This window comes from Struthio camelus, chromosome 1, assembly GCF_040807025.1.
Source record: "Struthio camelus isolate bStrCam1 chromosome 1, bStrCam1.hap1, whole genome shotgun sequence".
Taxonomy (NCBI): Eukaryota; Metazoa; Chordata; class Aves; order Struthioniformes; family Struthionidae; genus Struthio; species Struthio camelus.
In genome coordinates this window covers 32,912,195-32,930,792 of record NC_090942.1, presented here as the reverse complement: position 1 = coordinate 32,930,792, position 18,598 = coordinate 32,912,195, and the positions used below count along the sequence as shown (strand labels likewise).

The following is an 18,598-nucleotide window of genomic DNA, read 5'->3' as shown; positions in this document are numbered from 1 at the left end:
GGACCATAGTAGCAATGGTAATGTAAGCGCTGAAAAAAGGGTATGTAACTTTCCCAATGTCAACAAGGAGGTAAACATGATCGAAAGCAGCTTTTTTTTTTTTTTTTTTTTTTTTTTTTACCTCCAACAGCAACAATGGAGGCAATGAAATGAATTAATCTTAAAATATAGCTCACTGCACGTATAAACAGGCTTAACTGTGACAGCAAAGCAGGAAACTTGGGGACTAGGAGATTACTTTCAATCTTATGCCATGGCTTTCCAATGGCAAATGTTCAATTGATATGTCTTGCTTAATAGTGTATCAACCAATTTCTAAATGAACTTTAGGAAAATTTTTTCACACACACAAGTTTTTCCAAAAACATTCCTATTGCAACTGCAACCATATTTTTAGGGCCTACTGTTGATTATTAGAAGTCTAAAGCTGTAACTATTATTTTCTCTAAATATTCTGATAGTTGCAAAACAGTGAGGAAAAGATCCCTCATGATTTGACTACCAGATCATAAATCATTTAAAACAGGAAAAATGCACCTTTTGTAGGCATACGTTTCAATTAAAATTCTTTGGTGAAGATATCTCCCTCTCCTTATTCAAGGAATAAAAGTTACACAACATGAGTTAGATGAAAACAAATTCTACAATCGGAAGGAAAATACACTGAAAAGACTCAAAGACAGTAAGCACTCCAGACCCCTCAGGAGCTTGGTAGCACAGAACCTTCCAAAAATCTTGTACTATATAAACAACTATTGTGAATATGCATAAAAACATAATTCTAATATTCAAGTCAATAATTTAAAAATAGTTATTAAACTTAAGATGTTAAAAAATTAGTTTGAGTCATACTTCAGCATGGATTTTTTTCTTTTAAGTTCAGAATACACCGCACATTCATAGCTTACCATTACATTTCCTAATTTTGTCAGATTCAAGCTGTGCCTCATAACCGTTCTGAGCAACATCCCGTGTGCTGCACAGTTTCACTTAAATCATGCTAAACCTTGTGAAGAAAATAATCTAGCATTGCATGAGGAATATATGACTTACAGAAGCCAAGTCTGATATTTGGAAGCTGGGTTTGTTGGCTCCATAGTAACCATTTCACCTCACTGCCTATGCAGACATGCTTTGCATTTTAGTTCACTTTTACAGACTTGCTCCGTTGCTTACTTTCGTTGTACTTGTGAAAAAGTGGAGACAGAATTAGTACAAGGCTATCACAGGCTAAGACAAGATTTTGAATGCACTTTTGACAAGTATTTTTCAAATCCTGTTTTTAAAATCAACATAAAAATAATGAAAAGATGCAGATTAGGAATAAGGCTGATTGCTTTAAATGAAGAGCTTGAAATGTTTTTGCATTATTACAAGGGGTTACTTCTTAGAAAATTAAAATCTTCAAGCTAAAGACATTTACTCTAGTTTCCATAAATAAAATGGGTATGCCTTGCTGAGTTATTCTGTAAAATCATCTCAATACATTTACATAAGTACCACCAAATGTCCTCAAAGGAAGAGACAAGACTAAGAAATGAGAGGGTTATTTTACTACCTACGAGAACCACTCAGGTAACAAATATCTACAGATATTTTTAGGATTCAGATCCCAACCTAGTCCTCTGATTGCACTGGGCATATATTGTCATTATAAGAATATCAGTATATTCTAAAGCTTGCTCAGCCAACTATTACTGAGTTACCATGCTATATTTGCTGTATGAAGAAAGGCTGCGAGAGCTGGGCCTGTTCAGCCTGGAGAAGAGAAGACTGAGAGGCGATCTCATCAACGTGTACAAGTATCTGAAGGGGGGGGGGGTGTCAAGAGGATGGGGCCAGTCTCTTCTCCGTGGCGCCCAGCGACAGGACAAGAGGCAACGGGCACAAACTGAACCACAGGAAGTTCCACCTAAACCTGAGAAAAAACTTCTTCACTGGGAGGGTGACAGAGCACTGGCACAGGTTGCCCAGAGAGGTAGTGGAGTCTCCTTCGCTGGAGATATTCAAAACGCGTCTGGATGTGATCCTGGGCAATATGCTCTAGAGGTCCCTGCTTGAGCAGGGAGGTTGGACTAGATGATCTCCAGAGGTCCCTTCCAACCTCAACCATTCTGTGATTCTGTGATTTAAATACATTATCTAATAAAAAAGGAACCTGTATATTTAATTTGTATAATAAACTAGACCCTGTAGTGTTGAGTACAAATATGCTCTCTTCAATATAAAGGTTACATTATTAAACTGTTCTGTGAAAGATGATCAATTTTTAGATAAACTTATGGTTCTCCTCTTGTGAGTAATCAGTCAGTTTGGTCACAGTACTTACTGAGGATGAAACTGCTGAAGAGGAGCTCCAAGCAAGCACAGGAAATATTTTTACCCTTACACATTTTTGAGCCTAGAATATATTCTTACAAACATGAAACAGTGCAGAAGTAGAATTATTTGGTGCCAGCAGTGGAATATGCTGCCAATACTTCTAACAAATCTGTGTCTAAAATGTATATTTTTAATAAGTTGTTTTAGCTTCACTCTACTGGCAGGTCTGTTCCACTTTGTTGCACAAGAGAGGAGTGAGAAAAGTAATTTTAAGAGTTAGATCATTTTCTATAAAGCATATAATGATCTAAAGTCAGCTCTTTACAAAAATAAGGTATTTCATTCAATTTATTTGAAATGAATCACTCTTGCTGCATAGTCATATCAACAGACATGTCGTTAGGTAGGTCACTACAATTTATAATGTATTCTGCATGTTACTGCTTCCTAAAGAGGCCTTACTTGGTGACAGATACTAACGCGTTCCTCCTGCAGACCAAATTTCTAATAATTTAAGAATGAACCAATTCTATCACTTATGGAGAGGCAACAATGTCAAATACACATCTTCTGCTCATTACTTCATAAGGCTATCTCAAAATTAAGTCAATAGTGATTTTTCTGCAGAAAAAAAAAACTAGGAAAAGAAACACATTAGAACTGTGATAATTGCTTAAGTCTGGACTGAAGAAGTAATTCCCTTGAACTACCTAAAGGACAAAGTCTTTAAAGTATTTTTGTTCAGGAAACAAATAAATTTTTATTTATATTACTAAATGAAACTAGTATCAAAATTGTCATTACTGCTGTCTGACAGTTTAAAAAAATCATAGCATTCATTAGCTAAAATTGTACTTCTGACACACTAGTTGCAAACAAAGGATACTATCTATTGAGAAATTACTTAAGTATATAAATAAGTATAAAAATATCTGAAAGTTTGAAAGTTTACTAAAAGCTTACTTTTCAGCACAACCATTCTCCTCTACAGTATTTCTCAGTATTCTTCTAGTGATTACCCAAGTAACACCCTACTACACTGCTTGCAAACACACAAATGTTACACTAAATGCTTCACAGAGCTTATCAATATTACCACTAATATGAGCTAACAATTTAGTAATACATTTTACATTAGCCATGTTTGCTCTTGATGTTTCTTCATGATGAATGGTCTACTGAGGTAGGCTGCTAGGTGATTATCTTAAATTATCAACTCATCCCAGCTAGTCATTAATTCACGGAACATATCCAGCTGCCCTGAAGACACTACGGAATTCATGTTTGTATGTCAGACACTGAAAATGTACTCCTACGTCTTATTGATGAAGACTTGCTAACTATTAGCAGGCATCACGAAAGTAAAGGCCATTCAACAATAAAATAAGTTGTCAGATGTTTCATTAAAATCTTTGCCTATATACCATAGATTTAATTGCATATATTCTGCAATGAACAGCAGCACACATCAACAAAATATTCTGTATTGTATCTGTGGCTTCCAAACAATCAACTGCATACACATTACAAGTAAGCCACAGTGCAGAACTTAAGAAAAGAAGCTTCTCCATGGCTGGACCTACGGTGATCCCAAACACAGGGCCAAACTTGGGTTCTTCATATTATGTTTGTGAAGCACAGGCAATTTTCAAGAGTCCAGTTAAAAAAAAAAAATCTAAATGGATTTTAATAAAATTCTTTTCGATTCAGATGATGCTCGGGGGCTTAAGTCTAGTTTTGTACTTTCTGACAACATTTAACTTAGGAAGCATATAAAAATTCTACTTGCTATTAAGGGATTTAAAAATATATCAGACTGTAAGGAGATAGCTCTAGTAGTCTTACAAAAGAATCACATTAAAATAAACAACTCCACAAGGGAGCAGGAATCCCAGATCCAGATATAGCCTAATGCTTGCCAAAAATGAACTGTAGTAGACCTTCAAAATTTCAGAATTGTTTAAATTCCATTTTACAAGACAATCACGTAAACATTAAGACACAATATATTATATCAATAACCTGACTAACGCTATTGATATTTACTGATTGACACTAGTTTTGCAAATTAGTTGGTCTATGCTTTTAGCTGCCAGTTTATCAAGGAACAGTTAAGAACGACAGGAAACTGAAAATACTTCAAGGAAAAATACGGAAGAGTATGAGGACTACTGATGATCCACAGGGAATCTGGGTGACCCATACCGTTAGATATACTAACGGCAACTGCTACGCAAAAACGGCTGGTCATCCACCTGTTTAAATCTGTACAATAATCAAAATGCTGTAACTTTTCTCTATAGACATCTTATATTAAGTGTATTAGAAACAACACAAATATTTATTGTTCATATTGCAATTTCAAACTGAAATTGGAATTGCCAAAAAACACTTTTATATAGCTATACAAGCTATTCAGATTTCTTAGAATACTTTTATTCTTCATTTATTGACCCAAAAATTAGAAATGTTGAAATTGAAACAAAGCAGGCTCAAAACTAAAGCATCTGATCTTAAATGAACAAAATTTAAGAAACAGAGGGAGCTAATTACTGGAGATAATTCACATGAAGGGTTCAGAATCTGGATATGAACTACCTAGTACCTGGATCCTCAATAAAGGGAGGAGAGGGGTGAAAGGAAACACTGAACACTGAAGGAAAAGTTCTGTAAGCAGAAAGAATAACAACCCTCTTCAAGATCAGAAGCCAGAAGAAAGCCTATGAAGAGTGGAAAAAAGCAATGTCTTGTTGGTCAGAAGCTGAAGGAACAAAAAAGGAATCAATCCATTAGAACTTGTAAAAATATTAGGAAGTTCTTACTATTAACCTAAGAAAAAGACAGAACAGGGAACAGCTTAACACTACACTGCTTTCTAGCTATGGTGAGTTGTTTTCATTTTTCTTTTCTTCAAATATTCTTCTAAAGACAGACATTTTGTTGAGGTTAGACCGTATTTGCCAGGGTCACTTTCCTTCACCCTCTCTTATAAACACAGTATAGTCACTACTACTAAGGCAATGATACTTTTTTAACTAAAGCTCTTTGCTGCTAGACTGCAACTTAATGAGATTCATAGGATTTTATACTCTATATTAAACAATACATGCCTAGATGAAAAAATATAACATGGTTTAAGGAAAAGCAGATAGAAATGGTAACATATCTTTTTAGATAATTAAAACTTGGACTTCTAAATCACATAATATACCAGACCACTGGATAACAGTTAAAGAGATTACAGTGGAGAAATAACTGGCTAATCAGATGAACAACAGTCTATACTGAATGAGATGCTCTTTGGCTGGGGGACTGCTTTATGACAGAATTACTCAAAGGCTCATTTTGGGCTTATCTTCTTTACTATTTTATCAAAATTATGCAAGTGCTAATGGAAGCTGTTACTACAAAAGTTAGAGGTATCATAAATACAAAGGCTTTGGTAAGAATACAGAATGACCTTGACGTCTGGGGAAACCCAGATGGCGTATGATGGAGATGACGTATAATGAAAGAAAGCGCTCATAAACATGGAGCTATGCTCTTCAGAACAAAGTTGGAATCACACAGAACAAAAGAGAGAAAGATGTGGGTATAGAACTTCCACAGAATGATTTAAAATCACCTACATGGAGTGGCTGTTGAAAAGGCAAATGTATCTTTTTGCTGTATCTTCTCCCGAAAAAAGGGAAAGATAAGAAAACATCTAGAATACAGTGTTTCAGTCTGATTAAATTCTTTGAATTTTGCTTCTAATTTAGAAATGCTAATTTTGAAATCTGGTATATCATCCAACTTTGTACGATATGTCCAGGGTCATGCAAAGCACACTGAAGAGTCTAGTTTCAAGAAAGATTACTCAAACTGCAGCAGGTGCAGTGAAAGGCTACTAGTACAACCAAGAGAACACAGAGTCCATTTTGTAAGATTGAGATAGCTTGACGTATTTAGACTAGCAGAATGAAAAAGGGTATGAGTGCTTTCTATAAACACATCAGAAGGGTAAATACTACAAAAAGGAGAGTTAATTAAACTAGAGAACAGTACTGGCACGGGAATAATGGGTATCAGTTATGAATAGATTCAGATTAAAAATCAGAAGTGTTCTGGCTACAAGAAAAATGAGGACTTGAAATAATCTTCTACAAGGGTAGCAAAAGCAAAGACAGCTTTATGTGATTATGAGCTAGAGTGTATGATGTAGTTGGCAACCATGACAGAGAACTGGGCTTGACCCAGGAGAAACTGTTTAGTTCTATATCTCATCTTTTTTTCCCCCTAAGGAAATGCCTGCTGAAATAATTCTGAAAAGATCTGCAGCAGAAAGTCTAAATATACGTAGAGTTTAAAAAAAAAAAAAAAGTAAAGAGTCTTTGAAGTTATCTCCAACGTGTTTGGGATTTGGAAGCATGATAGATTAATCCTTGTATTAGAGGTGGAGCTCAGCACAGGAAATAAATAGGGCACAATGCCTGTGCCTTAACTACTGTGAATATACTGAGTATGAAACTAACCAACTTTATCCACGTTTTGCACATGTAGGTCTTACTACTCTGGTAGCAACAATTTTCAGCACATCTATGACAAAAGAGGCAGCCTCCTAAATTGCAAAACAGAAGGAAAATCAGAGTGGATGCTAGCTGACAAAACTGGTAGCATGGTAGATTGTTCATATTATGCATAGACCACTATATACATCGCAATCAAACTTTCCTTAAGGGAAGCAGTAAGTTTATCAATAGTTGCTCTAAACATTCTTAGGCTTTTATTTGCAATGAACATCACAAGGCTGTTTCATATGGAAACATGGTCCCATTCAAGTCAGTATTAGACAGATAGACAACCTAGGGAAAAAAAATTACAAGTGATCAACAATTTACTGCAAATAATCCTTTTGGCTCTCCTCAGAAATGGTGGCCAGTAAGACCAGAACTTGACCGCAGCAGTCTACATTGACTCTATAGAGATTACTGAATGGACTTAACTCTTACTTGTTCACTAAACCAGCTTCTTCTGACTTTACAAGGTTTGGTTTTTGCATTAATTATTAGCCGGTAAACAGTATCAATAAACATATCTGGACTCAGAAGTCTAAGCAAAATAAATATTTTAACATAGCTCATTGGGGGGTGATTTTTTTTACATAAACATTCTGAAAATTACATTTACATCGTAGTATCACTCTAAATCACAGTAGATAAAAGTTATAATGCTTCCAAGTTAAATATCTAAAGAAAATATACTCTCAGTTTTATTTCACAAAACAAACCTTCACAAAACACTTCACTCAGTAAATCACTACAGGGAACACAGCAAGCAGTCTGCCCTGCAAACTAACATTGGTACAGGAAACAGCAATTTTGGGAAGGCTGGTAAACTGCATCATGTACTTCCACCTTAAAAGCTGCTAACCAAACCTCTAGAATCTGTAGGAGAAAAAGAAATACACATATCCATGTAGCTGATATATTCCAGTAATTTCTCCTTTCCTTAAATAGTAGGTGATTTTGCCTCAAAGGCTGTAGGAAAATGCGTATGGCAACAACTAGGCAGAGACAAAGAAATGTTTGTTTCTATCATTGGGAGAACAAGATATACCTATTAAACCGCAGTCTATGTCAGCTCTCGGGCATACTGATCACCGTGGCATATCCTAAGAATGAAAAGAACTTCAATGTGACCTATATTCTATGTCGTCTTAGAGCCTGGGAAGCACCCTTGAATCTAATTTTAAAAGCTACCATGTAAAACCAATTAGAGTAGGATCCACTAAGCAAATCACTTCTAAAGGCCTGTCTTGTTACAAACCACACAGACGAAACAGCTTTCCAGATTTACTATCTAATGAAAGGAGGAAAAGTCTTAAAAATATCTAGATACTGTGTATTATCTTGTTTTATGAAGATGAAACTTGAAATTTTAGTTACAGCATATTATGGTTTGTTTTCTCTCTCCCTCTGTTCTCTGTATATCTCTATCTATCTATAGGTTGTATTCTCACCACAAATACTCTTTCACCTGCACTATTAAAGCTTCACTATCAGATTAGCTGCCAACATTTTAACCACCTTATTATCACATCTAGTTCAAAAAAGGTCTAGAAAATATGAGTCTCTGAATACTAGCCTAAGTCAGCACCAATATTTTAATAAATCTAATTTTAAAGTAGCAATGAAATCATTATCAAACCCTTTGTATTAAATTGAGTACATTTTACTTAGAGAGGAGGAAAAAAAAAAAAAAAAAAAGGTCCTTAATTCCTCTCTCCCTCTCAATGCTGCTGCCCTTTTAATTAATCCGGTGGCACAAATTTAGTTTTTTTCTGTAAAACCTAGTAAATGAACTGTGCACAACGATTTAGTTTAACGTTAAACTGCTCTATTATTTAATTGGCAATTTGCTCAAAACACCATACTGCCCTCTGAAGTGACATTACTGAGCAGTCTGAAAAATGAATGCTTTTCACTCTACAGAAAGAAAAAGGAATGGAAATAACAAACAATCCCACCTCTGTTGAAACTGGAGGTGGGGGGAAATCACTTGTTTTAAGAGGGCTGGGAGAGGTTAAGAGATGATCAGGGCTTCATAAATAGAGGTTAATATAAAAAAAAAAGCTGACATATGTAGCAATACCGCTTCTATATTGTGACATCATGATTTGGTCTCTCTCGACTTGCATGGTTCCTGGAGAAGCATGTTACAGGGATTAAATCCCTTTGAATGTTAATGTGTTCCTCTTTTGAACCACAAAGAATATTAATCCTCCTCCCCTCATCCACCAACAGCTGCACTCCTTTTTTCCTACTTGACAGAGTGGAACAGGATAACATGGTACAACTGAGCTGAATGTAAATATTGCTCTTTGGGTTTTGAGCTACTTTTGTGGAAATTTATCAAACTTTGCATCAGCTTATCTACAGCACAAATAGGAATAAATGTTTAGGCACCTACAAGTGTCTTGTTTAGCTGTTATGTCAGAAGAGTTATAGAAATAATAATTTATTACCTCGTTGATAGATTAAGGCACTTTACAATCGTCTTGAACATTTACAGTGACTCGTACAGAAAGTCATATTGCAATGTTCCCGGAGAAAGGGTGTGCATATGCTGCTTACAAATGCACACAAATATACATATGTATGGAGAAGCGTGGGCTAAAATGAAAAACAGCTACAGTTCAATTCAGGCATGATTCCAGCATATACGGTTAGAGCTATACATAGAATTTTCAAGAACCCTACACATACCTCTCTCAAACTAACTACTTTATGCAGCTGGAAAAAGGACTCAAATTTCAACAAAAGCTAGATAACAGAGGAAAACGCACAGATTGACTATAAAAAAAAATTACCAAGTTTCTATTGTCAGAATACATATTTTCACACACATGAAGACTCCAAAGTCAGGTCAGCCGCCAAAATGCTTTTCATTCAGATTTAAATGTACAACTGAGTGATAAGCCAATGTAAAAACCCCCTTCCCTATGTATAATCCTTTACAGTCTCAAGCTTCAAAGACAGGAAACAGACACCACTGTATTTCCTATTCTGAATTTTCACAGGCATTTTACCATCATTTTCACAAATGGCCTCTATTCTTTGAATTGTTTAGAAACACTAACATTACATATAGCCTGCTTTTGCAAGTTAACATGAAAACAACATGATTTATTATAAAAAAAAGAGATGATGTTGGTGAGCTAATGTAAGTTTCCAATCTATTAAAAAATCTGCCAAAAAAAAATAAATCTTTCTGACACTGTACTACAACACTGAAGCCTTTGGAATAATTTTAAGTTGTTACTTAAAATTAGCACATACTGCATGATGCATTTTACAACAATGGTCTTGTATAATGTTATGCTTCTTCTACTGCTAGTGTTCAACAGCAGCCCAACTTGTTAGACAGTGTATAAGATTAGAGCAATAAAACAGAAAAGAAAAAGTATTTCCATATAAACTACAAGCGTTAGCATCACATATGATCAGGATGAGGAATTTAACACAAAAACTATAGTGAACAAACCCACTTACTCCTAGCCGTTTTACAATAACAATGCTAAATGAATACCTGCTTCCTCATGTTTAACATACGGTAAGAGCTATAGCTGAGAACTGAGTAAAACTGTTATTAATGGATTTTTTTTAAAATCTAAAGACTAAAATAGCTGTTTTATTAATGTTTAAACAGAAGTACGATTGCATTTACCGTTCTATTTACTTTAAAACGTATTCATACATATACATTGTCTTTGATTCAAATATCCAAAGAATACAAGACTCAAGGGTCACCTAGGATCCTTTATCAGAGATTAAAAAAAAATACTTGATTGCCTTGCATTTTCACTCAGGTACCATTACACCCAAGAACATCAGGGTAACAGTCCGTTAAATGCACAGAGGCATGCACCCTAGTGTTAAAATAAGGTGATGCAAGGTAGCTTGCATGTGAAGTGGTGGAAATGTAATACGGGATAAAAATCTGCATGAAGACTCTACAGCATTTGTCACGTAGCTGTTTGCCAGCCTGCTGCCTGTTAAAAAACAGGCACATCTCAGACAAAATAGAAAATTATTGAAATAAAGGTGTGATAAGAAAGAGTAATCTGGAGAAAAACCACCATGAAACAAGACAGACAATAGTTTTTGGATTCCAAAAGAATTAAGAAATGTTTAAATAAGATGCATGAGTGGAAGAGGTATTTTCGGAAAAAGTGAAAGTTTAAATCAATCAATTTATCATTTAGTTCTACGACAGTAAACAGTTTTAGTACTGAAAATACGCTTAGTCCTTTATGGCTTACACAAGTGAAAGCATTTCTGCCAAGAGAATATATAATTTAAAGACTTAGAAAATCCTAGGTGTGAGTTTTACAGAACTAATCAAAACAATATCCTAAGCCCCAGCTTTGTAATAATTAAAATACATCTAGTAGTATGTTTTAAGAAAAGAGTTGTGACTTTATGAAACAGTATTGAAAAGTTTATGCAGGAGGGCTTGTTCAAAGACACCAGAGTACAGAAAAATGAACTAAATGCCACTCTAGCTCTACGTATCTCTGAATACTGGACCTGATTTTTGCTAACGCTAATCATTCCTTTACAATCTCTAGTCTGGTGATCCGGGTTTAAAGTAAATATAGGTGAAATTAATAACCACTTTACTGCACTTCTGGCAATACAAGTCTACCACTACAGTCTGGCAAGTCTGGAAATACAAAAGTGATGTTAAGATAAATAATCGTTTAAGGATTGTGCTGAAGAAAAAAATCATTCTGTTTGTTTAGCTATTCCTCATATAGGAGCAAAATCAGACTTTGATGTCTTCTCAATTCAAGGAAAGAGGGGGTGGAAAGGTGAGAAGAGGAAGACAAGTGCCTCACATAGCTTAACACTGACCCATTCAAGCAGTTAAGGAGCGGCTTGGAACAGCTCCAAAGGCTAAAGCAGTTCCCTTTCCAGTTTTACTTGAACACATGGAAGACCACCATGTTTCAGGATTTCAAGCAGTGCTTAGTCTTGGAATATTATATGATATATGACTCCATTTTTAGCTTTAAAAAACAAAAGTTTCCTTCTGTGCTTATGTCAAGTGGTATTTGATTAAAAAAAAAAAAAAAAAGTCTTAGGATTACCACATACACCCTACCAAAAAAACAACTCCCCTCTCGCTCCCCATCTCTCCCCCCAGGCTATATAGAATTTTAGTTGTCCTTAACTCATATAGTTGAATATAATTATTCCAGCTTCTTTCCACCTCCTTATAAATGTTAATTCAAAATATAGCTTAAATTTTGAAATTATTAAACTATTATATACCTCATGAACATTTAGTTTTTGCAATGCACATGCAAAGTTACCAACATATGAACACGGTCCCCATCGACTAACGTGTAAAACTAGATAAATTCATTCAATCTGACTAGGCAACTTAGACAAAGTATATTATAGAGCGAAAAGTTATCCTACATAGAAAGAAACATGCTGCGAAGACAAACAAAAGATGTCTCAAAGATTCTAGAAGTCACATCCTGCAGTTTCCTGAAGTAGTTTTACCATTGTATATTCCTCACACTTAACTCTCCCACTTCATCAGTCTAAACAGAAAATGTGCCCAGACTGACTTTGTCACACTCTTTAGGAGAATGTTATACAGATAAGTTCCTGAGCAATTTCCTCCTGAGAATGTTCCATTTTTTTCAGATCAAATTTGAGCTTTATTGCCTCTGTATCACTACTTCCGTTAATCAGTGCAGGGAAAAAAACGAATTTTTCACTCTTTGATTTTATATTTCTTATTTGCTAGTTTAGCATTATTTATGCACATTATACACTGCTAATGAGTTTACACAGCCTTTTACTGGACACCATGAGAAACTCAGCACATGATCCACGTACAACTTATTACTCAAAACTGACTGATACTGCTTTCCATTCATCTGGAAATGGAAAATTCATGTGATGGCATTACCCTTAATAAAGTTGCAATGTAATAGCGCTCTTTACATTCTCTTAAATGAAATAATAAGTTCTCTTTAGATTTAAGGGATAAAATCCTATGCTTTCTTTCTTGAAGGGTCCAGGTTCAGTCATCCTCTTTAATCACTTCTGTCACAAATCTGCGACATCTTTTTTAAAACACTAGTTTTAAGTAAATATATACTGTAAAAAGGATCTCTTTTAAACACAGAACTGGGGAGCAAACAGTGAAGGGGCACTGAAAGACAAGAACATACATGTTAGAGAATACTAAAAAAATTAATTTCCTTTCCTCTGTAGTGCTTAAGATCATTAAAATGGCATACACTGTTGATAGGAGACATGACCTTACTCTCAAGGGTTTCTTTCGCAGCTGTCTTCTAAGTTTAATCTTACTGCCACAGCATCTCTTATTCTTTTTGCTAGCTCAGAACCAGTACAGAGCTTAACAAGCAATAAATGAAGGGAATTAAAAGTAGACCATAAACAGAAATTGTGCATGAATAAAAGTAACACTGAAAGGCCCAATTTGAATTTTCATGCTTTTGTATTGTTAGATATTAAGTTATACCATCTGTTTAGTGAAATACTGCTGAATGAAATACCAGTTGTAAGCAGGAAGTCAGAGGCAATTTACAACTCATATAAAGTTTCCTTCCCGGCAGAGAAGAAAGGGACAGCAAAAGAACTCAAATTTGTATTGACAAGATGAACATTTTAAAGCCTCTACTCTTTCTAGTTCTGTAAAGGCTATATAAGCTAAGAATTTCCTTACTTACTCCTACTTGTTCTAGACTTTCCATCTGCCACTAACACACCGGCTTAGCTCCAATTCTGAAATTCATAACAACTTTTTTTTCTCAGGTATAATGTCAGAAAATATTTATTAAAGGAGAAGATTTCAGCTTACCTGATGAAGATCATTACCCAAAATATATTCCTGAAAGTAACCCGGTGCAGCTGAAGATGCTCTAATGGCCTGCCATAGTTTATACTGACAGCCTCCAATATAATGAGACTTAACACCAGGAAAGTGATTGTAGTTTCTAAAAACAAATGCTTTCAGTGGTGTTCCTCTGTTTACAATGGTGCTCACGGCAGCTACCTAGTAAAGTTAGGAGGAACAAATAGTTTCAGATTTGATAATGACAAACCTCCCACATTATGAAATTCAATTCATACATTAAATCTGGAATTCTACTCAGATCATATTTTGCTCACTTTTATAATGCCTATTTAAATTTAAAAAAAGTAAAACATAAATTTTTAAAGCACAAAATGATAGCTTCAGTTATTGCTGTGAAGAATAATCTACAAAGAGATGAATGCATTTTTTTCAAGTGCATCTGAGAAAGATGAGTTCTGATTTATTTGGTCGATTACTGTAAACATAAACCACTGGAACATCTGTTGGAAGGCTTCAGTGAACCTTTGCTGTGAAGCAAAGGCTCACATGAAAATGAAGACCTGCCGAAACCATAACAGCTGTGATCTGGTAACAAAATAATGCTATTTTTTTCATTATGTTTCTCTGTAAACCGTATTTCATCCAAGTTCACTAAGCTATACTGCACTGTACTTAATATCGTAATTTTTTTTAATTGTTACTGAATAACATCTATGAATTTGTCCGTTATATAAAGTTTATCATAGTCTATTGCCATTCTATTTGTAAAATATGGAAATAGCTTCCTGTGGAGCTCATCAGTGCTTCTTCCCTATCAACATGAGTCTCAGCTGCAAAGTTTTTAAGATATCTCCTCACAGCACTCTCCTAGCTCATGAAAAGTCAGGGAAGCTAAACTGGACACAAACAGCACCCTGTATTCTTCTGATCTTAAGACTAAAGAACAGTGCTTGTAGAAAGAAGGCTTACTGTGTTTTGTTTCTAAAATGGGGGAAGAGACCCACAGGAAGAACATAAAGACTCAAATTCCTACTACCCTCCCACTGGCACCACTAAGTACAACAGTCAAAAGAAAATGTCTTCATTCCGAGACAGGAAAATCTGGCATTCTGAAGTACTCCCTAAAGAAACTGCTATTTTTAACACCAACTTATTTCCACTGGCTGCTCTGTTTCTAGCAATATCTATTCACTGATATTTAAACAAAGATGGGGTGTCATACATAAAATTAAAAAAAAAAGTCTACCTTTATGAAGTAGTCAAATGCAAATGCTGCAGAAAATTTTAAAATCAATTCTCCACACACATTATGTTGGCTACACATACAATATCCTACACATTTCTTTTAATTAATCATTATCTCAAGCTCCTCAGGGCTCCAGAAAAATAATCTTAATTGGTGTGAAAAGTGCACTAAAAGTAAGCCTATGTGCAATTCTCACAAGTTAGTACCCAGCAACATAATATGTTAGAAGTGTAAACTCAATTTATTTCTCCTAGAAAATAATTACTTATTGCAACCTCTGTTAAAGGATTGTGTCTTAAAAAGTCTCAAATAAGTATGAAAAGCGTTTCTCAAGGAGAGAGGAGGGGAAAAAAAAACCCAAAACAATGACACATAGAGGCTTTCGAGGCTTTTTTGTAAAGACACTGAAACATCTTAAAAAAGTGACGTATGTAATTCTAAGTGGAAAAGCCAAAATCAGAATTCCGTTAAACAAAATGTATGAGTGCAAAAATCAGCATATGTTTCAGATACAATCACACGGGGGTGAGAGCACTTATAATTACGGCTGAGCGCAAGAATGTGCAAGATCTTTCAGTGATGATGCACTCAGCCGGGCTGGCACTGTTTAGAACAATACTCTTCAGCAGACAAGTGGGTGCTCAATTCTGTATTATGCACTGTATTATACAGCAGCCTTTCTTTTTGTGAAACATTACTTAACAGCACTAGCAGCTGATGCTGTGATATAACTGTATTAATTTCCATTTTTCAACTACATAATTATAAGTAAATCATTTAATTCACAGTAAGTCCATATTTACAAAAGAGAAAACAATAAAGTTTAACTTCTAAATGAAAATGAGGAATGCATGTACATACATGGTTTGTACTCCATTTGATGGAGAAAAAGTTTTCTGTTTCTGTCATAAAGAAGCTCTGGTTCTAGCACTACTAAAATCAACGAGAAAAAAAATCTTTGGAAAATTTAATAGAAAACTTATCACATTAAGAGGCTTGAAGGGTTTTTTTGTTTTTTTGGTTTTTTTTTTTTTTTTAATTCCCCTGTATTCTGTATTTTTCCACTTCAGGATGCAGCCTAATTTGGAAAGTAATGAGCACCTTTTGGAAAGATCCATCTCTCAGTGATTTCAACGGCAGCCAAGAGCACAAAGCTGCACATTTTCTTTTGATTTTACTGTGCCCTGTTAGAGAGCCACCCTTGCCAGCACTACAAAGTGGTTACCGTGATTACTAGTTTCAACTCTATTTATATACACATTTTATTACTGAAGAACATGGAAGGAAGCCAAAGAGCCCAGTTCAAAGATAACTTCCAAGTCAACATGGGACAGCTTCTCTCAAAAAGCAACATGCCAGTCTAGCCTTTTCATGTCCTCATTTTAGACACAGAATAGGAACGCAGTCAGTTGAGCCCATGTTTCTATGTTTAGAAAAACGTAAACGTCTTCCATTTACTAGTAAAGCATTGAATATAGTGCTATGACACCAAAACACCTGTTAATTACAGATTGTTCTAAAACATGTGCTATTATATTTCTCTTCTTTCCTCACACTCTATGCTTCACCAAAAATAAAATACCCTTGCTTTCTCATCTTTCACTCTCGTGCTGCTGCTGTATATAACACCCCTCTGATTAATTGGTGCCCTTCAGATGATACAGAAAGTAGAGATCTTAAGGTCTGTGAATATGACTGGAGAAGATCAGGTAACCTAGATAATGGGAACAGACACTCATTTTTCTCACTACACAATAACAGAGATCACAGCTGCCATGACAGCATTTCCAGATACCAATGAAACTCTCCTATAGGAAAAACTAAGCTCCACGCTTACCTTCGGACATTTGGAATTTCTTGCGGTTTCAATCAGAAGATTCGAGCCCATTTTTTCTCTACAAATAAATGTTAAGAATAGAAAATGCTCCATCAGTTTAGCATTATACAAATACAAAATAATTAAGTCAGAACAATACAAGCATTTTTATCACCCCTAATTAGAAAATTTGCATTTAAAAGAAAGAATTCACCTTAGATTTCACCTTATTGATCAGATTTCTGCAGTTGGCTTCAAAGGACCAGTATCTCATACCTCCTAAGCCATTAGAAGTAAGTCTGAAAAAGTGATTGTGGTCTCAATTCAGCTACTCATACTTAACCACATACTTGAGTAATCCTACTGGTTTACAGTTAAATACTTCATGACAAAAAAAATCAAAGTGCTTTGCTACATTTAAGAATCTCAAAATCAATATCCTTATCAAACAATTCTTCAGAGAGGAGAATTTTTCCTCACACACTGTTCACCATTATGAGAACACAAACCAAGAACAGACATACTATTCTGCATGATTTAGAAGAAAATTAAAGCCTCTACATGTAATTTTCCCTAACAATACTTCAATATGCATTTAACATCCCTGTCTGAGGTGGAATTTTCTCATATGCATAGGTTATCATAAATCTCACAGCTGTTGGATCAGAGAAACAACATTACTGATAAGGAATGTAATTTATCATCACATCAGCATTAGGGTCAGTATTCTAATAACTGACTAGAAGGTAGCCCTCTTGCATAACGCAAGACATTGGATGATACCAGCATAACAGCTAACAATCTCATATCAGCACCTATTTCAACTTCAGTTTGCTTATGGTAAAGGCTTAAAAGTCTACAAAGGCACAGAGTGGGTGCTCATCCATAAAATTTCCATATAGGTTTTAATTTAAATAAATAAATAAATAGAGCTCTAATATCAGCAAGCTTTTCCCCTGCCCTCATACATAGCCCACACAAACACGTGTGGTGCACCCTCCTTATTCTGCAAAGACAGTTTCCAGTGTTGCCACACTTCGTAAGTATGGTGATTCCAACTGCTGCTCTTAAGAGTTCACACATCTACAGCTGTAACTATTGTGACAGTAGGTAGGAGCACTTCCACTGTTAAGTACAACAACTGCCCACCTAGTGAGGTCAGAAGATAGAAGAAGATTTAAATACATGCAGGATTCCTGCCATTGTAGCAAGCATTTGGAGGTAGGTCAGTTTACTCTTCCACTAATGGAGGTCTGTGCTAGAGGGAGGGGTGCGTAAGCGCACTGGAAAGGGAAGAAGGAAGGGGACAACTTCTACTCCTACGATTAAAGACTGCTGCTGACATAATCCTTACATCAATAGCTTTGCTTTATTCAATTTTTGCCAATAAATGCATTAATTCCAATGTCACAATAGCTAACCATAAGGGGAAGACCTTATGGTCATGCTAGTGACCCGCATTCACTAGTTATACAAGGAGACCAAAGCACACAAAACCAGGGAGTAAGAATAATCAGGAATGAAAGATGAGATTGAGAGAGGTGAGACGCAGCACTTATCTACTGACTTGCATCAATCTGATCTACTTCTTCCCAAATATCTGTATTAGAAGATTTTTTCCTAAATCCTGACTGCAAAGATAACAAAAAAAAAAAATTTGCATAAGCAATAGCCACTGCTTAATTACAGGAACTGTCAGATTGAATCAGATTATTTTCTAGTATCTTGCTTCCTAGGAAGACCAGTACCTGATGCTTCAAAGGAAGTACAAAAAACCCCTTACACTCTTATGTAACTTTTAGACATTAAGGCCTAAAGAGTGAAGTTTA

General features: G+C 35.3%; 1 protein-coding gene across 3 annotated transcripts in view; it reads right to left on the bottom strand.

Moving 5' to 3' along the window:
- The window catches only part of PNPLA8 (patatin like phospholipase domain containing 8), a 40,480-nt gene that overhangs the window by 9,312 nt on the left and 12,570 nt on the right, over positions 1–18,598 (bottom strand). For all 3 annotated transcript variants that reach the window (XM_068933217.1, XM_068933223.1, XM_009689212.2), the window contains exons 7-8: positions 16,791–16,848; positions 13,711–13,905 (exon numbers count right to left, since the gene is read on the bottom strand). In XM_068933217.1, coding sequence (XP_068789318.1) covers positions 13,711–13,905; positions 16,791–16,848 — 253 coding nt within the window. The remainder of the gene's footprint in view (positions 1–13,710; positions 13,906–16,790; positions 16,849–18,598) is intronic.